This window comes from Leuresthes tenuis, unplaced genomic scaffold (genome assembly GCF_036924035.1).
Source record: "Leuresthes tenuis unplaced genomic scaffold, fLeuTen1.0.hap1 SCAF_21, whole genome shotgun sequence".
Lineage (NCBI taxonomy): Eukaryota > Metazoa > Chordata > Actinopteri > Atheriniformes > Atherinopsidae > Leuresthes > Leuresthes tenuis.
Genome location: NW_027325375.1, coordinates 24,060,383 through 24,085,630, shown reverse-complemented (window position 1 = coordinate 24,085,630; position 25,248 = coordinate 24,060,383). Strand labels below are relative to the sequence as shown.

At 41.1% G+C, this 25,248-nt stretch overlaps 1 protein-coding gene across 2 annotated transcripts in view; it reads right to left on the bottom strand.

The window, feature by feature from the left end:
- Nucleotides 1–206: 206 nt before the first annotated feature.
- atp2a3 (ATPase sarcoplasmic/endoplasmic reticulum Ca2+ transporting 3) overlaps nucleotides 207–25,248 on the bottom strand; it is a 42,049-nt gene continuing 17,007 nt past the window's right edge. Inside the window, exons 6-22 of one of the 2 annotated variants that reach the window (XM_072375396.1) lie at nucleotides 22,751–22,831; nucleotides 22,459–22,544; nucleotides 21,799–22,263; nucleotides 16,535–16,623; nucleotides 15,761–15,863; nucleotides 13,481–13,612; nucleotides 11,641–11,757; nucleotides 10,622–10,840; nucleotides 9,659–9,994; nucleotides 8,665–8,885; nucleotides 8,378–8,580; nucleotides 8,014–8,099; nucleotides 7,575–7,708; nucleotides 6,876–6,993; nucleotides 4,151–4,268; nucleotides 3,916–3,949; nucleotides 207–3,791 (exon numbers count right to left, since the gene is read on the bottom strand). In XM_072375396.1, the coding sequence (XP_072231497.1) occupies nucleotides 3,945–3,949; nucleotides 4,151–4,268; nucleotides 6,876–6,993; nucleotides 7,575–7,708; nucleotides 8,014–8,099; nucleotides 8,378–8,580; nucleotides 8,665–8,885; nucleotides 9,659–9,994; nucleotides 10,622–10,840; nucleotides 11,641–11,757; nucleotides 13,481–13,612; nucleotides 15,761–15,863; nucleotides 16,535–16,623; nucleotides 21,799–22,263; nucleotides 22,459–22,544; nucleotides 22,751–22,831 (2,513 nt within the window). In that variant the 3' untranslated portion in view covers nucleotides 207–3,791; nucleotides 3,916–3,944. The remainder of the gene's footprint in view (nucleotides 3,792–3,915; nucleotides 3,950–4,150; nucleotides 4,269–6,875; nucleotides 6,994–7,574; nucleotides 7,709–8,013; nucleotides 8,100–8,377; nucleotides 8,581–8,664; nucleotides 8,886–9,658; nucleotides 9,995–10,621; nucleotides 10,841–11,640; nucleotides 11,758–13,480; nucleotides 13,613–15,760; nucleotides 15,864–16,534; nucleotides 16,624–21,798; nucleotides 22,264–22,458; nucleotides 22,545–22,750; nucleotides 22,832–25,248) is intronic. The other variant, XM_072375395.1, reaches the window with a different exon arrangement.

The following is a 25,248-nucleotide window of genomic DNA, read 5'->3' as shown; positions in this document are numbered from 1 at the left end:
AAACATTAAAAAAAAAAAATAAATAAATCATAACCGATGATACTTTCAGGGCTACATCTGGGATAATTGTTAGAGGTAATTATTGAATTAAAAAAAGTAGGAAAACAAATTCTACTACAGAAATTAGTTCCAAAGGAAGGTGGTGAGACCACAAAGAATTAGATGTGTCTTTATGGTTCCACATTACAATAATCACAAGCACCGGATAAATAACAAGATAAATAATCTTTATTTCCATGTCTCAGTTGTTTATAAAATGATGTGTCCACAATTAATATTAACAAGGCAACACAGAGAATCATTTTTATTTCTCAGAGGAGGAACTCAGGCTCTGGAGACAGTTCACTTGTCTATATAATCGGAGAGAAAGGGGACCACTGGTCAGATGTAATCGAACCTGATTGCTCCTTTTCTGCTAGTGAGGGTGGCCGTTCTTCTACAGATTGAGGAGGACTTTAAGTATCGTGCCGGGAGTGTTGTGCAACATCCCAAACATCACATCCAAAAGGACTGTCATGGGTCTCAAGAGCCTGCATTCCCACCAAGCCCTTCAAACTACTTCGTAAAACTTCATAAACCAAGATCCATCACTGCTCATCGCTCAGTGTAAACCAGACAGTTCATTCACAAATGTGTTTTTTTTTCTTTTTGTTTTTTTTTAAACATTCTCACACTAGAGAGCTGTCGCTGAAATGATCCGTGTCACAATTTAACTAATTGTAAGCACTACTCATCTATCTTAAACACGATAACATTTTTTTTTTCCCCCAGTTAAAGACACAAAATCCCGGCAACTGTAAAAACCAAACAGAAACAATGAAGAAACAACCTTGTATTGTACATAAACGCGCGCACACACACACACATACAGAAAAGGAAATAACACACAAAAAAGAAAAAAAGGACATCCTTGGATACCATGTGCTCAAAAGAATAAAAAAAAAGATTCCTCACAAGTCTGCTATGTGAATATGAAGTAAGTTATTAAAAAATTAAATATTACATACTGTATAGGTTATTATTACAGTAACAAGATTCCATGCGGTCATATTCTCATCGTCAGAGTTGAGGATTCAGTAGTAAATAACAAGGCTATACAGAGCTATAGTGCATGGTGGCCAGAGTGCCAGCATGTTACAGAGCGATGGAGACCTGGGAGAGGGACAGGTGGTCTGCTGGTCGGGACTGAGGTGCCACATTGTCACGGTGAACTGAAGAAAGCACTGAATGTACCGGCTGATTTAATTAAGCCAGTATACACAAGACAGAATTCAGCTTCTGGTCTGAAAGGAAACGAATAATCCACCCTTAAAATCTTTCCCTTTTCTCTCTTTGAAGCAGGATCTGGTGATTTGTCTGAATTAACTTTAAAGCATACTTTTCCACAATTTGCATCACGACTTAAAGTATGAAGTTGATTTCCATCTGTGTATTAGCAAGAATGACCCAAGAGAGCATGTGAAGCTGGACACATCTGGAAACCATGTCATGCCATGCAAGTTTGGCTAGTTATCCCCTGGGGTAAGTACAAAAAAAAACATCACCAAGCAACAAAACAGATGACTGTACATTAAGTAAAATGGTTGCTATCGAGTTTTAGGATGGATTTTTCTTCCAATTCTAAAGCATGCTCTCTGCAACACTGAAAATGAATCCTTGTTACAATCGGATCTGGAAACAGGAGAAAGGTAAGGATGACCTGCACGCTGTGTTAATACTCCCAAGTCATTTTTATTAATGCCAATAATATTCCAATTGTTGATTATTAATCAATTCATTGTTTGGCTTCTAGAAGATCCAAAATCTGAGAAAATGCCACTTTAAATTTAGCCTAAGTATTCCTATAACATTAATGTAATAGAAAACTAGTAAACAGTCAAATTTAGGAGCATTAAATCTTTCACTTTTTTTTTTTTTTTTTTTTTTAGGGTAACACAGTGTGCAGATACCCGCTTTTGATCCAGCACCTCCATAACCCAAGTTATTTTCCTAATGTGCACTCTCCACCATCCTGGCAATATGTGGAAGCAACGAGAGACCAAAAACTGACCCAGTCCACAGAACACCAGGGCCCGACACAACACCCCCCAAAAAATAAGACTTAAAAGACACAATTCAAACCCCCATGGGTTTATTCAGTCAAATACATTACTATTTAGTCATTATAAAACATTACCCAAGTGAATTGCTAAAGCACTGAGAGAGCAAGAGGAGCTGAGAAAGCAGCACACAGGAAGCAAAAGGGGTGGACATTTATTCATTCCATCAATTCTGGGGCACGTATGAGTGAAAGTGGCTCCGGTGGGTAAAAAAAAAAGAAGAAAAAAAAAGACAAAAAGAAGCTAATTTAAGGTTAGCAGTGACACATTCATTTGGACCACATCTTCAATGTGGAGGTGCAGTGGGCTTTATAAGGCTTGGATGTTTACTGTGCTTCATGGACAAATGATTTATAACCAGGTGAGCCCGAGACATTCAAGAGCTTTGCTTCCTCAACTTAAACTACATCATGTGTTCCATACAGAGGCTGAGAAGCCAAATTGAAAAATGCAATCAAGTAAGGCTATAGGCAAACAGACATTAGCGCAGGATCTGGGTGAGGAAAAGCTGAATGGATTAACAAAAAGACACCCGTGTTCTGCACAAAATGTCACAAAGAACTGTCGTGTTGTTCAGTTCTACCTTTTATTGACACATTACATGGTTTGCATTGATGACGAATCATTTTTTAAGTCAATCCTAATTCTGGATTTTTTATTCTTTAACTCATCATTGGCAAGGACTGTATTTCTTTTTGATTCTTTTCATTTTTGCCCAGTGTGTGAGCTGACTTCAGCTCCTCGAATTAAGAGCCAAAGTAAGCGGCGAAGCAGCGTAAAGCTATTCACACCTTCAACACCCCAACTAAAGAGCCCAATAGCGTCATAACCCCCGGACCCACAGCTGCCTCCTCAGAACAGAGTACGAGAAAGAGAGACGGAGAGGGAGCAAGACAGGCAAAAGGAGAGTAATTTTTTTTTTTTTGGTCGTGACAAAATGGCCAGAGAATCAAATGTGTTGTGTTGAGGTGAGCATGCTGCAGCAGAACTGGCTGGAAGTCCCTCCTGGGTGGGTGGCAGCAGCTTCAGATGTAGTTACACTGGCACTCTCATGAGCACGCCAACATGAGCTCCAGCTCCTCTCACATTTTCGTCGATGCTCATTTATGTAAGTTTATCCATCAGCTTCTTCTCCACCGCAGGTTCTTCCTCTCAATCTCTCTTTCAGTCTCTGTGCAGATTTACACCCCAGCCCTCCCCACCCACCCAATATTACCGTTCCCCTCTTCTCCCTCTCCTTCCCTCCCCAAAGTCCAGTCGTGCACCACTGTGTTTGTCCTGTACAGTCATAAAGAGCAAATGAGCAGAAATCTTTAAAAATCCCAGGGCACTTTAATCCTTTTTTTTTTCCTTTTCTGCACTTGTTTCTCACTCACACAACTATACAGAAAGTTCTGAATCTGCCTGCATTTTTCTCTTTCACACCGACACTCGCACATGCTCGGTGCTCATCTACTTTCACACATGTACAAAGCCATGCACGCAGGAACACAAATGCTCTCTTTCTTGCAAGCTCTGCTCATGTCTAGTGGTGGTTTGTTGGACATGCAGGGTTGGGGAACGAAGGCAGGGGAAAAGGTTCCTAGATCTTAAAAGGAAGAGGGTAGCTGTGTGTGTCTAACTATGTGAGTGTGTTGAGGGAGAGATCTTAGTTCAGCTGCCATCTCCTCCGATATTTCTTCTCGTCATCACCTGCAAGGAATAAAAGAAAAAGAAAGTCAACACATTGTTTAGAGTCCACAGTAACTAGTTCATTAAGTTTATAGTGGTCAGGTTTAACTGGAGAGAAGCAGGAAGCACAAAGAGTTTGGAGTACCTTTTCACAGAAGGTGAGCTAGTAAGAATTTATGCTGAATTGGAAATGCAGGAGAAAAGAAAAAGAAGAGCAGGAAAATCAGTAATCAGTAGAGAGATAAAACTTGATCAATGACACAAAAACATCAGCTGATTTTAAGAAACATCAACAAATTTCCCCACATATTAGATTTTTAAAAATTTTTTTCATTGGTTGACAAAGTCTACAGCCGGACTGATAATGAACCTCAACAAACCTTCTAGATGGTTCCTGGAGACATATTTTAATGCCTCATCCAGGAGGATGACTGGGATGGAAATCTTGAGGACCACAATCCACTGAGACCAGCACAAAGGGGTCACCTGGAAGATGAGCTAAGGAACAGGAAAAAAGACAGTCAGAGACTTTTCTTCTGATACTACATGATTGCAGACGGAGCTACAGTCGATGCCGTGGCAGAAAGACATTCTTACTATACAGTGTTTTCTATGGTTGCCTTGAAAGCTAAATATACTGCAAATCAGAAACTGAAAATTGACAATACATGTGCACCATTACAGAACATACGGAGAAATATTCACTGACCAATACAAACTCTTGTCCGATAAAGGAACCGAGTCCAAGCTTTTATTTGTGACATCTGTCAGTTTTTTCATCTGTTTACAACCATATTTTGCTGAGTGTGCCAATAGTGAACCCAAATCCAATTCAAAGACGTGTGTCGTCACTGTAAATCTGATATTTGAGAAGAGCCACAAGTTTGCAATAGGATTTAAGTTAGGTGAGAAAGGTATGGAGTGAGAATCCTGCCAAAACCTCTTAAACGAGCAAAACATGTTTCACTCATGCCCAACGATTCACAAACTTAGTGTGGTTTGGTAAGAAACATACGTCTTTAATTGCAAAGAAATATCCTTCAAGTACAAAACTAAAATCTTTAAAGTACAAAGCAATTCTACAACTGTGAAAAACTGTCACGGGACTTTTGGCACGATCTTACCGCTGTCACGGGACTTTTGGCACGATCTTACCGCTGTCACGGGACTTTTGGCACGATCTTACCGCTGTCACGGGACTTTTGGCACGATCTTACCGCTGTCACGGGACTTTTGGCACGATCTTACCGCTGTCACGGGACTTTTGGCACGATCTTACCGCTGTCACGAGACTTTTGGCACGATCTTACCGCTGTCACGAGACTTTTGGCACGATCTTACCGCTGTCACGGGACTTTTGGCACGATCTTACCGCTGTCACGGGACTTTTGGCACGATCTTACCGCTGTCACGGGACTTTTGGCACGATCTTACCGCTGTCACGAGACTTTTGGCACGATCTTACCGCTGTCACGGGACTTTTGGCACGATCTTACCGCTGTCACAGGACTTTTGGCACGATCTTACCGCTGTCACGGGACTTTTGGCACGATCTTACCGCTGTCACGGGACTTTTGGCACGATCTTACCGCTGTCACGGGAGTTTTGGCACGATCTTACCGCTGTCACGGGACTTTTGGCCCGATCTTACCGCTGTCACGGGACTTTTTGCACGATATTACTGCTGTCACGGGACTTTTGGCACAATCTTACCGCTGTCACGGGACTTTTTGCACGATCTTACCGCTGTCACGGAACTTTTGGCACGATCTTACCGCTGTCACGGGACTTTTGGCCCGATCTTACCGCTGTCACGGGACTTTTGGTACGATCTTACCGCTGTCACGGGACTTTTGGTACGATCTTACCGCTGTCACGGGACTTTTGGCCCGATCTTACCGCTGTCACGGGACTTTTGGCACGATCTTACCGCTGTCACGGGACTTTTGGCACGATCTTACCGCTGTCACGGGACTTTTGGCACGATCTTACCGCTGTCACGGGACTTTTGGCACGATCTTACCGCTGTCACGGGACTTTTGGCACGATCTTACCGCTGTCACGAGACTTTTGGCACGATCTTACCGCTGTCACGGGACTTTTGGCACAATCTTACCGCTGTCACGGGACTTTTGGCACGATCTTACCGCTGTCACGGGACTTTTGGCACGATCTTACCGCTGTCACGGGACTTTTGGCACGATCTTACCGCTGTCACGGGACTTTTGGCACGATCTTACCGCTGTCACGGGACTTTTGGCACGATCTTACCGCTGTCACGGGACTTTTGGCACGATCTTACCGCTGTCACGGGACTTTTGGCACGATCTTATCGCTGTCACGGAACTTTTGGCAGTAACTTTCCGCTTTGCAGATCAGATCCACAATCAAAGGCAAACTGATCTTGGCGGCCTTAAATTTAATAAACAGCGCCCACTGTTGTTGTGGAGTACGAATTACACGTATTTGTGCACAGATCAGTTGGCCTTTGGTTTCTTTGCAAACCACACTGAATGTTTGTGAATCGTTGGGCGTGAGTGAAACATGTTTTGTGCGAGTGAAACATGTTTTGTGCAACTGAAAAATGTTTCATGCAATTGAAGCATATTTTACACAAGTGAAAAATGTTTGGCAGTCATCTTTGAGACCTGTGAGTATTATTAGTTGTTGGTCATGTTGCACCCTGACAACCTGCAACAACACCAATGCTGCCAATGTTATTTAATTTTGTAATCTGGAACTCTTTTGTCTTCCTGATCTCTATTCTGAATTAAAAAATAAAAAAGTTAGTCGTTTAAAATAAATAAGTGACTCATTTTGAAGCACCGACCTTTGTTGTGCACATGGGCACTTTGCTGGGCCTGAAACTGCGATACCACAGTTCAGAACTTTGGCTTTCAGCCTGGCACCACAGCGTTTGGCTTTCTAAAACAACTAGTTAACAACATGGATAAAGTGATGGGTTGGGAATAAATAAAAATTGGACCATGATTTTTGACCGCGACATGAGTGCTAACTGTCAGTATGCATGTTGCACATTTTTCCATAGTTGTGAGCTGACCAAGTGACAGGAGAGGAGTCTAGCTAAGACTCTAGCTAACTTACCGGCAGAGGCTCGATGTAGAGGATTAAAAAGTGGAGGGAGAGGGAGAGGATGATTGCTCCCAGCAGCCAAATATTGACCCAGGGAGGCATCCTGACCAAGGACTGGTTCTCAGACAAACTGGCAGGGAGAGGTTTTAACAGATCAAAACATGACGATGGTACAGCTGCTGAACTTGATAAACAGTAACTTACATAAAAGTTTCTCAGAAACGATGCAGCTAAACAAGTAAAGACATGTATGGTGTATGTATGGGTAAATATGGTGCATTAGACTTTCCTAAGTGAGATATAAGCATTTCTTTCTGTAGGGAAGTGACTGTGAGAATTTCTCCACAAGCAACTCTGGCTCAAAAAAAACACAGAGGAGATTTCCCTTTATCTATTTTTATAGAATATCATTTTATTTTGAGTCTTCATCCAAAAAATATATTGTTCCATTTCTTAAAACATGTTGCTGTACATGGTTCCTCTTCCCCATTTGCCCCAAATACCAAAGACAAAAAACTAGACACATCACATCCTTCCTGCTGTGAATAGAGCTGACGGTTGTGTTTTTCTGGCATGTTATCCCTCAGACAATTACATCATTTTTTCTCAAAGGGCCTGTTGTCTTGTTGCATGACAGTGTTTCTTCCTTTTAATGACAGCCCTGGCATTCAAGCATTGTTTACCCGGACATGGCAATAGAAAATTACTGACCTGTTGAGTGCATTGAACATTTCGATAGTGACCAGCACTGACAGCGCCATGGTTGTGGGGTAGCGGGATTCAAACACCTCACAGTCTATTCCCTTGAACATGGGGTTGTTTTCAGTGCACTGCATGAAGTGTCGCTGTAACAGAGAGACAGGTGGGAGTTATCTTTCCCTGAAGTTCTCCCATCAAATCAGAGTTTCATCAGATCTGACGGGGGAACAGCTGCAGAACCCTGGCTTCATCCCAACTCTGTGTGCAATCATTCCTCATGGGTCTCACTTCCTTTTCTACTCCAGCCTGCTGGACTAACCAAACATTACTGTGTCCAACAGTGGGTTAAGGAAAGAAGGTAAAGGGGAGCATAATGAATATTATCATAGTATCCTCTGAGGACAAGGCTGTGCTGTATAAGGCCAACTGAGAAGGATGTTTGGTCGCTCACCAGCTGATAAAAAGACACTTGTGGGCCGTCTTCATCAAACAGGTACCACCACGTGGCTGCGCTCACCGTTCCAAGTCCCACGTATCCTACAAGAAAACAAATTTGACATATGTATACCCTATATATGGAATTTCCCAAACAGCTCACAAATGATAAGTTTCAGATAGCATTTGTTCTACTAGCTGCCGTAGTTATTCCATGTGTTATCCAAGCTTGCGAGAGCCAGAAGAAACATATTCTACCAGCATTTTTCAAGTAATTTCATTAAGGTATTGTAGCTTTTTTCCATTTACTTTTTACACTTACACCCTAAACTGTAAACCTGTTAATCATAATCTGTCATTATGTCAGATGCAACTGCTACCTCCAATGGCCAAGTATCTGAAGAAGAGCCAGCCTGAGATGAGTGGCTCCTTTGGGTTGCGGGGTGGTTTGTCCATGATGTCCAGGTCTGGAGGGTTAAAGCCCAAGGCGGTGGCAGGAAGACCATCAGTCACTAAATTAACCCACAGCAGCTGGACTGGAATCAAAGCCTCAGGGAGACCCAGGATGGCTGTCAGGAAGATACTGTGGACAGACGGGGAGAACAGCGATCAGCCAAGGACACCAGACTAACTGTGAAGACGGTCCCAGATCCTGGCTGTGTCTCACCAGACAACTTCTCCCACGTTGGAGGAAATGAGGTATCTGATGAACTGCTTCATGTTGTTGTAGATGGCTCTGCCTTCCTCCACAGCAGCTACGATGGTGGAGAAGTTATCATCAGACAGCACCATCTCAGATGCCGACTTGGCCACAGCTGTACCCGAACCCATGGCAATGCCAATTTCTGCTTTCTTCAGTGCCGGGGCATCGTTTACACCATCTCCTGTCTGAGAGATTTGAACTGAGTCAAAAGACTTGAATTTCTTAATCGTAACAACTTTAAAAATCCAACCATTAGAAGATGAAATAGTAATTGTAAACTGGAGGATATTTTGCAGACAAGAACTAATTTCAAGAAACAGAGGAAAATGTTCAGTATCAGCGAGTTGGATCAACTTCTTTGAAGAGTAAAAGCTCAAAGAATTTCTCAGCAGTCCGAAAACCAGTGTTATGCAAGTCTAAAAAAGTAATGATATTTGAAAGAGAGCTTCTCTCTCATCTCAGTTTTGAATTTAGATCCAGACAGGATTAAATCAAAGCTTAGCAAGTGTCTCTGTCTTTGCAGGGCCTGAAGCTGCTTTAAACTGCTGTAAAAGGGGGAGTGAATTTGACAGGAAAATTGTGATATTGTTGTCTCACTCTCTCCTGTACCACCACCCCCCCCCCCCCCCCCCATCAGATCTGAGACAACCTCTTTTCTGAGACGTGTGTCAGATAGGAAGCAACAGAGCGGACCAAAGATGACAGCTTTAGATAGCAGTGTCTGAGAGAGCAGCCTCAGAGAGACCTGAAACATGTCATGCCTCTCTGCCCTCCTCTTGTGAAATGTTACTAAATGACAAACCTTCAGGACAGAGAAAATGCATTCTTGCCTTGTTAATAAAGTTATGTGACAAATGACAAAGAGAATATACAATGCAATGATGTGAAGAAAGCACTGTAGGGCTGAGGGGAAAAGTTACAGATTTACACTATAAGAGCAAGCTTCCCTTCTCCTCACCATGGCAGTGATCTCATCGAAAGACTGAAGGTATCCGACGATCTTGGACTTGTGGGCTGGCTCGACACGGGCAAAGCATCTTGCCTGTTTGACAGCTTCCCTCTGAGCCTCCAGTGTGAGATCGTCAAACTCACGGCCTGTGTAGGCCTTTCCTGTTACGTTCTCCTCCTCGCCAAAGATTCCAATTCGCCTGCAGATGGCCACAGCTGTGCCCTTGTTATCTCCTGTGATCATGATAACCCGGATACCTGCTTCATTGCAGAGTTTCACCGAACCGATCACCTCCTTCCTGGGTGGGTCGAGCATGCCCACACATCCAACGAACGTGAGGCCCATCTGAAAGGTTAAAAAAAAGAGCGCTTTCACCAGTTCACATCTGAACACAGAATTTCATTCCAATTTCAGTGAAAGTTTCTATTCATATTTCTGCAGGAAAACCGATTACTTCATTACAACAAAAGACAAGGTCCAAAAAAAGTGTTAAAGCTTTATTATCAAGCAAGTGAAGATAGTGTAGTGTCATTGGTTCATGTAAAGTTATCACGACAAAAGCCATTTCACATTAAAAATTAGATAACTGACTAATTGCCAGTTTATAACTGTCATATTCATAGACTTATTGTTTAAGACTTTTGAAATATCAGCCTTATGGAAGCGCTGATACCAAGCAAAGATCTGATTCCTTTGATAACAAGCGAAAGAACAACTAGCCCGACCAGCTATACAACTTGCTAAATAGGGAGTTGTATGAGGCCTGGAAATCATAACCACACAAACACTTTCCCCTTATTTCAGTCTTTATGCAAAGTACGGTGCAGTATTTTTTCCAAACTTTGGGGAAACTCAATGAAGCATAATTCATAAAATGTCAAACTAAAGTTTCAATAAGAGAAAAAATTAGCTAGTTTTAACACGAATCCTCATGCTAAATGTGTAAATGTTTTCCCCAACTCTTTACTGTACCTCATATTCTGCAAACTTGCTGGAATTCTCCAGGTCCATTTCGTCTTTGCGTCGCGGGGTGTCATGAGTGGCCAGAGCTAGGCAGCGCAGGGTGTCCCTGCCTGTCCCCCACTCCCTGATTTTACACAACAGTTGGTCACGCAGGGTGGGTGTCAGCGTCACCTTTCCTGTTCCGACCCGCAAGTACTGACACCTCTCAATCACACTTTCTGGGGCACCCTATCAACATGAAATTTTATTGACAAAAGGACATGAAACAGTTGTTAGAATAGAATTTAGAGGAAAGTGATGAGAAAGTATGTTTACAGGGCAGATGGAAAGTTTTACATCCCACCTACATAAGTATTCACAGCCTTAGTTATTCCACCCATAACAATTCTGATGGCTCCTCCTTCTATCATTTCGTGTTGCAATGATTCTACAACTTGACTAACAATCCACTTGGATAGTGTCCAACTGAATTAAACATAATTAGGAAGGCTCACACAAGTGTATTTAAGATGATGTAGGTGCAAGTGAAAACAAAGCCACAAGGACAAGAGAAGTGTCAGAAGCCAATCCTCAATAAAAGATGAGTGACAACCTGCTGCAAACGTCACCTGAATGACTCTCAGACCATGACAAGCAAAATCCTCTGATCTGATGAAACAAAGACTGAAGTATTTGTCCAAAATTCCCCAATGATGCATGTGCTGGAAACCAGGCATTGCGCATCACCTTATTAAATTCCTCCCTAAAGACAAACATAGTGATGGTGACACCATGCTGTGGGGATTTTTTTTTCTGTAATGGGGCTGGAAGATAAGAGCATAAAAAATATGGCAAACCTGAAAGAAAACCTTTCCATAACGCTCATGATCTGAGATTTCTAAATTGCTACTGCCGTGTGAGATTAAGTCAAAACTCAAGTGAATACATTTTGAGATAAGTCTGAAAGATAATGTTGAAAATTTGAAGAGGTCTGAAACTTTCCACCTGTACCGTACGTGTTAATTTGATACTGTATTATTTAGCCGTGCCTTGATGAACATCTTGCTCTGGGAGCCCGGTTTGACTGGAGTGCAGAAGACAGACATGGACTTGCGGTCACGAGAGAACTCCAGAGTGAACTCCTTCTTCATTAATTGTCTGATCACCTAACGGATGAAAAAGAACAAGAAAAATAATTAGAAGTGACAGAGCAAGAAAGAGACAATGAGCCAGAGACAGAGCTAAGTAGCTATATGGGTATCTGTCAGACTGGAAGCTGGAGGGTGACTGAGAGGTTAAACTGAGCCACTGACAGCTGAGGGATGACACTTCAGAGCCGACTCTCAACTTCTTTTTTTTAAAATGTCTGGCTGCTGTCTTGGATGTCTGTACGGCGGCATTTGATGTTACTGATGTGGCCTGAAGATGATCAGCAACACCAGAATCATATACAAACAAGCAAAGTGCTAATTAGAGGACCAACTTGCACTGTATAAAGCCTAAAATATGCCCCTTTTCCTCATATTCACCATAATTTACCTTTAACATCTTATCTCATTCTACCAGTAGGAGTCCCTCTGGTTCATATTCTGCCCTGATGCCAATGCACAGAGAAGCCTTAGAGGTTAAACTGAAGATATTCTGTCCTGCTAGATGATTGTACGTGGTGAACACGCACTCTGTAAAACATATTTAAAAACTGTCGGTATGATCAACTTTTTCGCTCTATCAAACAAGGAGAGCAACAGGAGGTTTGTCTTAGCATGGTATGCACTTTTTTCCTGATGTTTTCTGCTCTGTGCTGCCAGCAGCTACTTGGAAAGTTATGGCCATCTCATCTAAAATTTGCTGAGGATGTGTCTTACTGCGAAGAGATTGAATTTATACGTGATTACACTAAGCGTGTGCAGCAGACTCATTTAGAGGTTTAAAATTAAAACAAACAAACAAAAAAAACCGCTATGAACCATCTGTTTCTCTACCCTTTTGGTCAATACAAGCCTCTTCTAATTAGACACCCCTAAGCGTTTGTCAATCGCCAGCATCCCGAAAATTAGAGTGACTGGGATTTTAATGACCTTTATTGACACAGCAGTGGAAAAGCTAAGAGCTGGAGTGGATGACAAGCTCCTCATCACTGCAGGACAAACAGCAGCTTAGCAAACTACAAGCCACACCCACACAAGGGCATCCTCTCTTCCACAGACCACCTCAACATATTAAATGCAAATAGAGAACAACAACATCTAACATCACTGCTGCTAGCAGGACACAAAGTAAGCTGTTAAATACCTTTATGGGAGAAGTCAAGAACAAATAATGACAAGTTCACACCCTCAAGTCAAACATGGGTGTAAAATGGACAACACTGAGTCTTATGAGGATGTCCTTGTACAAGACAATAAACCCTGATGTGTTGACTTACTCTCTGTTAGGCCTGGATTAAACTATACCTACATGTGAAAACCATGATTTGACACAAATATGTATGATATAAAGAGGAGGCCATTAGGTCATTTTGCTGCCTCCCCCCATGAACACATGCAGTACACAGGGTGATATAATGAGCAGAATAATTACAGTCTCACATATTTATGCTATAGACTGCGAAGTCTGGAGCCTATATGCCAGCTGTGGAACAAACAGTGTGCTCACTGAATGAATGACATACAAATGCATGCAGTGACGCACACCAGAATCTAACCAAATAATTTCATAGGAAGTGCATGGGCTGCAAGTATGAATTTTTTACTATGTACTGTGTGTATGCAAATGTATGCAGACACATGCTCTGACATCTGATTATATAATCAGTGACAAATGACCAAAACTTCACCGTGCTGTTCGCAGCCCGTTGAGGTGTCACATCCTCACAGTGTACGTTCTTACCGAGTTGCAGGCCCCAGCACGTTCCACCTTGGTGAGTGCAGACACGTCGGTCTTGAAGACGTTCATCTTTTCCACCAAAGTGGTGAGAGCCGTTTCTGTGGCCTCACCCACCTTCTCATAAACACCTTTGGACTGGAGAGAACAGATAACAGATATTCATTAAAAACTGAAAAAACTTAAAGATTGAACTGTGATTAAAAGAAGCCAACCCGATGAGCTCAGACCCCTTTAAAGTGACAGTTAAATGTAAACAAAACTTTGACGTGACAGAAGAATGACTCCAAAACAAATAAGAGCCAATCTGACCTCTATTGCCACCATACATTTTGAGTCACTCATGCAAAGTGTTGTGCCCTTGCCAGCTGAGACGTGGAGTGGTTGAGATGAGACAGTTAATGTATACCACATGTCATTTGTTGTGTGACCAGCCATAGAAGGCAATAAAACACCTCATTCCCCTCCAATATTCACATCCTCTGTTGTCCCCCACTTTCCTGCTTTAGAACGCTCATCTCATACTCCAACCTTTTACCCAAATAAAAAAAATAAAAGCACCGAACTGGTGGCAAAACAGCCACTTATGAGAGTAGAGACTGATATTCTTGTGAGGATACATGGGAGCTGAGAAGTGCTTTATCCCTGGGTTCTGTACTCAGCACGGTTACCATGATAACATGGTGATGACAAAGAGGTGAGAAAAGCAATCCAAACCAGAGAAAGGATAATACATCAGAGTAAAATTAGCTCCACTGAAGAAGAGAAGGCTGTATGTGTGTGATCAAGTGGTGTCTTTCATTGGAGTGTACATATATTACAGTCACAAAAAAAGGGAAGTTCACTCTCTTTCAAGTCTAAGGTTTTACGCATAAAAATATACGGTAAAATAAAAGAATCACATTGTCTTTACTAGTTCCTAAAATTAGATAAACCCAACTTCACATGATCAACAACCTGTGACACATTACACTATACCCTTATTTATTGAACACAAATTAAGCCAAAATGCAGAAGCAGCGTGGTAAACACTAGGTACACACTGCACATTTAAAGTTTGTAGAACCACTTTAATGCAAGCCAATTGTTTTCTTTATGAAGTTCAGATTATTGAGGTTTGCAACTTTCAGTTATGCACAGCTCTCCTAAAGTACCTGTGGATCATTGCAACACCTTAATTCTTTTCTTTTTCAGACATTCTGATGTAGACTTGCTGCTGTGTTTGTGATCATTGTTCTGTTTTATGACTCAACTTCAGCCAAACTTTAGCTGTCGGACAGATGGCCTCTGACAGAATACCTACAGAGGAGTTCATATTCAACTCAATAGCTCAAAGGTGTCCAGGTCCTGTGGCTGCAGAACAAGCCCAAATCATCAGTCCTCCATCACTGTGCTTGACAGTTGGTTTGAGGCATTTGTTTTCAGATGTAACTTTACAAACCTAAGCTGTGCTGCCATGTTCTTTTTACAGGGAAGAGGCTTTCTCCTGCAGCCCTTCCAAACAAGCCATACTTGTTCAGTCTTTTTCTAATTGTGCTGTCATGAACTTTAACATTTTACATGCTAACTGAGGCCTGTAGAGTCTAAGAGATGTAGCTCTTAGCTTTTTTAAAGTTTATCTGAGGATTGCATGGTCTGACCTTGGGGTGAACTTGCTGGGACGTCCAATGTGAAGATTAACAACCGTCTTGTTTTCCACTTGTGAATAATCTTTTTTACTGTAGAATGATGGACTCCAAATAGTTTGGTAATTACCTTATATCCCTTCCTAGACTGATGAGCAGCAAAAATCTCTTCTCTAAGATCACTGCTGATGTCTTTCCTCCTTGGCATTGTGTTAACACACATGTGAATGCTCCAAACAAACAAACTGCTAAAACCTTGCTGTTACAGAGGTGCTCACATACGCATCTGATTAGCAGCTGGCTTCTATTTATCATATGTCCTATAAAGTTTTTCATATATCGCTTCTGCATTTTGAATGAGTTTTTGGATAAATTGAGACATAAATAGTGTCATTTTTTAATTTTTCATGTATTGTTGTTCATCTGAAAGTTCATTTATCTAATTTTGAAAACCTGGAAAAGACCAGATGATTTTTTTAATCATGTCCTGATATGTAAACCTTAGAATTAAAAGAGGTTGTACTTTCTTTTTTCAGATGACTATAGATAGTGTAAATACATGAAGGGCCTTCATGGCACCACCCTGTATGCGCTACAGATAAAGATATTTTGCATGGGAAATAAAAAACAGTGTGTGTGTGTGTGTGTGTGTGTGAATGACCTCATTGTAATCCAGTGAAGAGTCGTTGCACATGGAGCACACAGTGGCCAACTCCACAAGCCCATCATAGTCTCCACACTGGATGGGCTTGTTTCCTTTAATTCTGAAAGAAAAACAGACACACATCCGCAGGCATCACTCACAACAGCAAAACGCAAGAGTAAACACTTCATACTTCGCTTCACCTCAGACACAGAACCCTTCTGAATATTTAGGATTGGGAATGACATTCAGTTGTTTAACATTCCAAAGTTAACTGGAGAAACAGTGGCTGTACAGTAGTAAACAGACGCTGGGTGTTTGTTTGTGTGCCTGCTTCTGACAAATAGCGCTGACTGCATGACAACCATAGATCCCTTCCCTGTTGAGACTGCAACCGTTGCTAGTGAAGCTCCCACACAGTAACCCACACTCTGCTGTTATGAAATTGGTGGGTTCATCTAGAGTCAGAATGCTGTACGTGTTAAAGAGTAAAATAAACAGTATGCATAAACTGCTGAAATTCAGCTCATGTCTAATGGACAACCACCTACTTGCATGCCTTCATAGATACATATTTATGGGGGAAATTTTTTTTACGGATGTTCCCTCTACACGTCAAAAAGGACAACCAATTAAGTGGGTGATGAGAATACAGAACAAAGGGCCAGGAAATATGAACACACACACACGCACAAAAAAAAGTGCACCAGACTCATATTTTTCATGTCACGACTTATCAAAGTGATCAGCTTTCACCTTTCGTCAATGACGTAATAGATCTGTGACACTCACATTTGTCCCTCTGGGGCATATGTAGAACCAGTTATTGAGAACTCATGCAGGGTGCAGCTCGACTCCTCGACTTTGTCTATAACGAACATCTGGAGATGAGAAAAAAAGCAAACGCAAACAGAGCAGATGAGTTAACCAATTAGACAGAGCTGTGCTTCATCCTCTTGTGCTGCTCTTAAAAGGTCAAAGAGTCAAAATGTTGAAATCTACACAATCTATCTGGAGCCATATTTTCAGTGTGTGGACCAACTACAGTAAATAACACATTTTGAAGTCAACTGTTCCCTTATTTCCTTCGACTGTGACCACTTTAAAAAGAATACAGAAACAGCTGGTTTTAAAAATGTATGTTTGTTCAAGTGATGCACAGAAAACAGAAGCACCTGGGATTACTTCTCATTTCACTGGTTATGGTAGAAACTGTCATGTAAACAAATTGGTCAAACCCACGAGTACTTTTTATTGCCAATTTATTTTAGTTGTAATCATTTTAGCTTAGTTGTTATCATGAAGTCACACTTTTCATATATGTGACTGAACTCAGAGGCGATTTTATTAGGAACAACTTGAATCGAAGGCAATTCATTACTAATAATGACTACAATGGTGATTTCCTCTTCTTTTTCACAGTAAGTGTTCATTTGTATGTTTTAGCAGTGGGATTTCAGTATAATTTTCAGTATGCATTGTATCATCTCATTATCCGACCTACCCATCTTTTATTTTGCCGACTCATTCAGTTACCTTTTTGAGGGATGTGCATTAATCTCTAAATCCATTTTTAATTTTCTGCAATTCATCAGTTACATGTTAAGCACTTTGAATTGCATTTCATTAATCTAAAATATACACAAATATGTTATACAAATAAAGTTTGATTCAGAAGCACAGAAAGTAATACACAGTGCAACTTAAATGCTACAATAAGCGACACACTACAGCCCCACTGAGGTGAGGATGTGTACAACATTTATACGATTCCTTCATATAGTGCCTGAAAACGGTTGGTGCTTAACGTGAACTATGTCTTACAATGAATTAAAGCGACAAATTTGCAAATCTAAAAGAAATGGTTGCAAAAACTCTCGTTCAAAGAATTCCAGTTTGTGCGGCAATTACTGTACATTCTATTGATGTTTTTAGTATTTTTTAAACATGTAAGCATCACGAGAGATGCAGCGCTCACAAGTCTTCATGTCAGGCTTCATCAGTCACTCGACCTGCCAAACATGCTGCAGTCAGCTCCTGGGAAACGAGGCAGTGGGAGGAGGAAGAAGACCTGAAATCCCAGAGCTGTCCAAGGATCGGCTTTGTTGGCAAATCTTTTTTGTGAAAATCCCCCAAAGATATGCAGTTTGTAATGCACAGGTAATACAAGTGCATCAAGAAAACGAGGAGGCAACGCAGAAGCTGGTATTTTACAAGACTGGGAGCTGTTATTCCCCAAAATCATGACTAATAGTACATTTTAGCCTAGAACTAATTATCCCAACAAATCTCTGCAACGATTAGGTTACTGCATTAAGCCTACGAACCGAGTCTGGACAAGATAAAACACAACCATAAATCTCTATCACAATAATTCAAGATTACAAGCCTTGTAATAATTAGCTGGGTGATTGCGAGAACATGCAATTTCATAATTGTAACTTTTCCATAATTTTACTCTGATATACAACTTCAAATCTTGCTCTCAACAGTCCACTGTTTAAGTTTAATTTGCTTGTACAACTGTAAGAACATCTGGGGCTAAAAATACAACTGAGAAAAAAAAATCATGAGTACAAAAGTCTTGAGTAAAAGCCTGGCACAAAGTTGAGCCACGATACCAATATTCAGGTTGAGACAGGCAACGTTTATCTGCAGCCCTCAAATTGCTAATTCCAACCTGCTCTGAGTGCTCATAGTTCTCTCCCTTATCATAAGCGGGGTCTTTCTTGTTGTCCATGTCCTGAGGGATCCCTGTTCTATGCAGGCTCTGAGACAGATGTCAAGCCAAAACACTTCCAAAGAGCAGCAGTTAGAGTGAAAACTCCAGCACTCTGTTGACTAATCAAGTAATTTGATCATGCTGACCCAGAAAAAAATACAATCAGCTATATGTGATCTAAACAGTTCTGGCACTTGCACAGACGGTGCCCTCTTTATAGTTTTTGCTGTTTTTCTTTTAATGTTGAGTCCACTATTGCAGTGAAGGCATTTAACTGTTTAACTGAGTGCAGCAGAAAGATTCCTGCAAAAATGACGCATGCACTCTGCACTAATGTTCATCTAATTTTAAAAGGCTATTTGATTTTTTCCTAACCAACAGTAGTACTAGCTGTTTTAAAATACTAAAGTATAACTTAATTTTGTTAAACTAGTCGCATATACAATATTATTTTTCTTTAATCAGACTATGATCGGTAAATCAACCAAATATTGCAGGGAGGATGGTGACCACAGGTGACCTCTAAACTCTCTGCACTACTCCTTGTTGTGAGAAAAACTACACAGTCTAATGACATGCTGGAGAAAGAGTCGTGACTATAATAGTGACTATACTTAGATAACACCTGTTTGACCACTCGTTAAAACAGGTACTATTATTTCCTGTATTTCCTGCCATTAGATTTCTTCGACTGTACCGTCTACCAAAAGTAAGCACAAGTGGGGCCGAGACAGACCTAAACTTTAAAAATCTGCTTTAAACACAATAGATTTGCTCAGGAGTTACAATTTCTCTTGATGACTTCACTCATTCTCTATTTTTTACACTGTTAGTCCCTTATTTTTTCTTTTCATATCAAGATGTACTGCACTTTAATCGGCTTCAAACTCCAGCTGAATGTTTAATCTCACAAACGTTTGGCACCATCTGTCCTACCACTATGTAACAATTCAAGAATGGCCTCTCAGGGGCTCAAAAATTTCCACGCAAGCAAAAAATAGCAGCGTTAGGAATAACACCAGAATGTTTGTTTATCTGTGGTAAGTTTTTCTTCACTATCTGAACCACTATGGTCTCCACGGAAACAAGGCACAGTATGAGCCATGTTACTCAGTGGTAGTGGCAGAGGTTGTTTTTTTTCCTATTCACTTCCTCTGAGGTTAACTGAGTATATGCATGGTGACTAACCATTTTTATTGTATCTGCGCCTGTGTTTGCTTTTTACATGCGTGCATGTGTACATGAGTGACGGGAAAAGGGAAGTACGGTGTCAGGATACCGAGGGGAATCCCTGGAAATCCTGTCAAAATGGGGATGCCTCTAAAGGCAGAGAATCGTATAGTATAGTCAGGGCAAATGGCTGGAGACCAGTCCCGAAACAAATAGAGACAAAAGCCTGAAAAAAATAAAAAAAAGAGTAGACTCCAAACATACAATGAATGTGACGCTGCAAGAGTAGAATAACCCCGACAAGGACTATCTTCAGGAAACACATTGCTGAAAAACAGCCGCAAAGTGGAGGTTTGATATGTCTTTGTGGGGATATGAATGTGTATGCGTCCTCTTATCTCCCAGCAGAGAGCAGAACGCCAGGGAGTATAGATGGAAGCAGAAGGTCAATCATTTACCAGCCTCAGTCTGTCTCAGTCTTTTTTTGTCTGCGAGGGTTTCAGAATTATGGTGAGATCACTCGTCCATACTCCTCCCACTTCAGGGAACTCCCTGCTGCTTCGCATTAATCAGACAGGCGGTCCACGTCATCTGGGGGAGAGGGGAAGTGCGGGCACAGACCTATGCTACTGAACAGAAAATGCAGGGAGCCACGAATTCCATTTTGAAGTGGCATCTTTTGGAGGGATGGATCTCCTTTATTGATAATCCAGCTGTCATGCAAAATACAGAGGCAGCATAGAGGGTTGCAGATGATATGCCTCTGAGCCATCAAGCATGGCATTGAATTAGAATATTTCTGGTAGCACAAGTCTGGTAAAGTATCTCCAGGTCAGTATTGCGTATTGTGGGACCAGGTGACAACCAAAACCCTTGACTACAAACAGTGGTTGGTCATTCAGACCCAACAACTCAATGATATTCCTTCCAATGCCTTTACTATTTTCATAATTAATGTGAAAGAAAGACAGCGGATGCTTGTGCATTGCACAGCATTCTTGCTAGCTTTCATCTTAGCCATCTTTGCCTTGTTAAAGGATGCATTTTCATCAGGGTGATGCCAATTAATTTTGCCTTGCAGATATCACAAACTGTGAGGAAAAGAGAGAGGAAAAGCTTTGAACCAAAAAATGTGGATGTCAGATTTCTTTGAGTCTGATCTTCAGATCACCAGTCATTGCTTGTCAAGCTGAAAAATCAGTAAAATCTTCTTGTGTTTTGATGGGTCATACTGTGAAGGGCCTGTGAAGATGACCCCTCACTCATGCAAAACACTCTAGGTTACAAAAATTGAGAGATGGCAAGACCAGCCAAAACAACACCAAAGCGCCCACGGTGGCAGCTCTGGTGACATCAATTTTGGCATGCATTGCCGTTTTCAAGAACGGCTGTCATAAACCCAACATAAGTCAAATGTCGCTGAGGTGTGAGGTGAACTACAGGATGGAATCACAAGAGGTGTAAAAAGAGACTGGGTGTGGGCAAAGCTCCTAACAAGAGCCAAGACAAACAACAGTGCTGGCATTTACTGTGTGCTTAGAGCAAAGTCAGTTAGCAAGCAACACTCAAACCTTGGCAGACAAAAGGAAAAGGTGAGGCCATGTGTGACTTATGAATATTTGTGGATAAGATCTTTCCGTGTTTAATGTTTTATGTAATTATATATGAACCATTGATTCAATGAAACAGAACAGTTTGTTCAGGCAATGTGACATTTTAGAAACCTCCACAGTGTATGTGTGTGAACTGATATGGTGATATAGAGTATTGTAGTACTAAGGGTTCTGCTTGGTCTTGCCAGTTCATATTACGCCATCAACAGCAGCCGCGAACCTGGCAAATGGAGATAAACATTACAGCAACACAGATTTTCCAGCCTTCTTGCTTGAATGAAGGCTCAAAAGACCAAGAAAGAAAAAAAAAAAAAAGAAGAAAAAGGTGAACTGAGCAGACTGGCATTAATAACGACCATCAAACCGCACAAATTTACCTACATGAAACTTTCAGAAGGGATTCCCAGAAGCACTTTTGGAGCTGCCGATCATGAAAGAATGCAATAATTGAAAACTCCAATGTTTGAAATGCAGCATATTTTAGCTAAATGGGATGACCTCTCACTCAAAGAGAAAAAAAGCCTTTTCTGAAACTTAGAATGACCACTCACTCTGCAGACGGACATCTGGTTGGTGGTGAGTGTGCCTGTCTTATCAGAGCAGATAACTGAGGTGCAGCCCAGGGTCTCCACTGAGGGCAGGCTGCGAACGATTGCATTCTTCTTGGCCATGCGACGTGTGCCGAGGGCCAGGCAGGTGGTGATGACGGCAGGCAGGCCCTCGGGGATGGCAGCCACAGCCAGGGCGACAGCAATTTTAAAGTAATAGATAGCCCCTCTGACAAAGGAGCCGCCATGGACTGGGTCACCGAAGTGGCCGATGTTGATGACCCACACAGCCACGCAGATCAGGGATATGACCTTTGAGAGCTGCTGGCCAAACTCATCCAACTTCTGCTGCAGCGGTGTCTTCTCTTGCTCAGTAGCTGCCATCTGATTACGGATCTTACCAATCTCTGTGGTGACGCCTGTAGCAACTACAACACCTATAGCGCGACCTGCAGCTATGTTTGTGCCCTGGGAAAAGAAGGACATAAAAATGAGCATGAGAAATAAAAAAAAAAAACATTTGACTTCTCTTTAACCAAATGAGTTCCTGATTTCAAACATGAACAAATGTCAGGTTGTCCAGCTTTGTCTGTAATAACATCAAGACCTTATATGAATGCCAAAGATAAGCATGACTCAGTTAGCTGCAGGCGATACACGTACAGAAAACAGCATGTTCTTTTTGTCCTGGTTGACAGCTCTGGGGTCAGGAACAGGGTCAGTGTGTTTGATGATAGAAACCGACTCCCCTAAAGAAAAAAAACAAGACAATTATATAGCATTAGATTTTCAAGTAAAAGATTACTACTAGGTCATGTGGTGTAACAATGTTACAGTCACAACCTAAGGGAGAAGAAAGTATACATAATTAAAACATATTTGTAAACTGCATATGGCCTCGGCCTTTTAAATTAAAGTTGCAAAGAAAGGTTTCTGGGTGAGAGAAGGGAAGTACCTGTAAGGATAGACTGGTCCACCCGCAGGGTGGTGGACTTTATTGAGGTCACTCTGATGTCAGCAGGCACCTTGTCACCAACTGATGAAAAAGGAAAATTAAGTCAGAACAAAAGAGACAGGACTAAAAATGTCAAAAGTACCCGTTTCATGCTTTCAGTATTTTTCCCTTTTCCCTCCAATGTGTAAAACAGCTCTTATGTGCATTTAAAAGACTTATCAAGCCCAAAGTTCCCACCACAGAGGACACAATTCCTGAAGCTATTCGTGTGCAGTACAGGATCTTCTTCTCTCACTTATTTAGGTTGCAATGAAAAATAGAAGTAGAATGTGTCAACGATTGAGTAAGTGCCTTGAAATGTCATTTCAGATGGCTCATCAATCAGTGCACACTGACACTTTAAAGAGGAAAGTCTTAAAGAAATAGGAGCTACAACAGAGCTACAAAATGTTCAGGACAGAAGGGAACAAATTGTGCCGCAGTAATGTTTACGTTGAGCAAAACAAATTAGCCGAGTAAATTCTCGAATTAAATTCTGAACCTGGAAATTACCATCAATTGGTGTCTTTAAGACAAGGCAAGCCTGCGTCTTGAAGAGAAGCTTCCCTGTTTAACTTAATGTGTCAGAATTTCAGTAAATGTACAGAATTACTCATCTGCTGTAAGTGCATTGTTTGATGGAGTAGCGTGGTCTCAAAGTGAACATGATGATGCTGATTACAATCAATGAGTGCACAGCAAATGCAGCTCCAGTCCCAGCACTGCGTGATTACTCATAAAATATCTGGCCTAATACTAAAGTGAGGACAACAATTTAACAAGCATAAACGAAAAGCAACACCACCACAAATCTTACAGAGTCAACACAATTTTTCAACTGTTAGCTGGCTAGCTGCAAATGTATCTGCTTCCAACACAAGTGTACAGCATTCCCACCAAGATCTTATTTGTTACGATTCCACAAAGTACCAAAAATGTATACATATCAGTGTAAACTTTCAAGAGTAAAATAGAAGTAATCTCAAACACAGCTACGATATGTCAGAGCTAACTGATGATATCATGCTTATTATGATAATGCCAACAAGTAAATGTTGACCAGATATTATGTTTAATGTATTCATTTTCTTTGCGTGCCTTGTTAGCACTGCTAACATTTCCTATCTCTTAAGGAAAAAGCAGCATGTCTTTAGCTTTTCTTAAATGCATTTCATTCAAAGGAAAACTGAGCTGGCTCACCAAAAATTATTGTTGTGCATGATAAAACTATGCTCATCTACCCGTTAGATGCCAGCTTCTTTCAGTAAGTGAAAACAGCTGCTGATGGCACTAAAGGAAAAGGCACAAAATCACTAAACTTCTTTGAATTTCAATAGAGTCATGGAGACCTCTGGTAGTTTCAACCCAGTCAACAAAGAATGTTTGGCCCAAATGTGGGCCGTAACTGAGTTATAAGTGCCAAAAGTGGCCAAGATTATACCAAAATGTGCCTGCCATTAGAGAAGTATTTCACTCTCAACCACAAATGTCGCCCTAAGAGACAATATGCACTTCTAATAAGTTGTCTCTCCAACAATGGTTTGTGTTAAAGCACTAGCTAAAGGAAAGTCAGCTAGTGCATCCAAGTGTTGCTGCAGGTAACCAGTCAGTTTCCCCTATCAAGTGTCTGTGTTCACACAATAAATCCTTGAGCAAAGAAACGTCAGTGGGTTTAGTCCAGGCTCAGGCTGCAGGGACAGATAATCAACAGCTCGATACAACTTTGATGGAGTCACGTTGCAGTTTCAAGATGATTGATTATTTCCCTTCCCTTTTGTTGTCTTCAATCTCTGCACCTTTTTATTCCCCTGCTACAACACGTCCTTATACATGTAAGATATAACCTACATTAAATCCATAAAATGCATTTCATCTTCTCCACCACAGTTGGACACTCTGCCTATTAAGCCATAATATTAAAGTAATAATTCTTTTTAGGTATCCAATGTCCCAAAACAAAAATTATATTTCTTTCTCTTTGTCAGAGCCTGACAATGAACATTGAAATGGAAATATTTTCATAATATGACAGAGCAGACAATGATCTCAGAACAGAGGAGAGGAAAAGTGCTCCGAATACAGTAGACAGATGTAACATTCTTTGGATTTTGGTCCAGCATGACATGTGAGGAAAAGGACCTCATTACTTTGTGCAGTAAATATCGTATTAATGTCAATGCAGTCCTCAACCGTCAGTTTCTAACTGTTACAAAAACCATACACTCCTTGATAGTTCTCTCGTTTTTAGACATTTAGTTGAATTTCTGCTTTTCATCATTCACCAACTAAAATAAACTCAACTGTATTGCATCTTAAGAAAAAGACACTTTCTGAGCATTTCTTGATCCTTCTCATTTTTTCCTTGCACCATCTTCTCATTTTGACATTTGCTCAATGTTCTGAGACTTGAGGAAAAAGTCTTTCTCCTGACAGGACGAAGTGTGTAGCTCAAAAAGCTC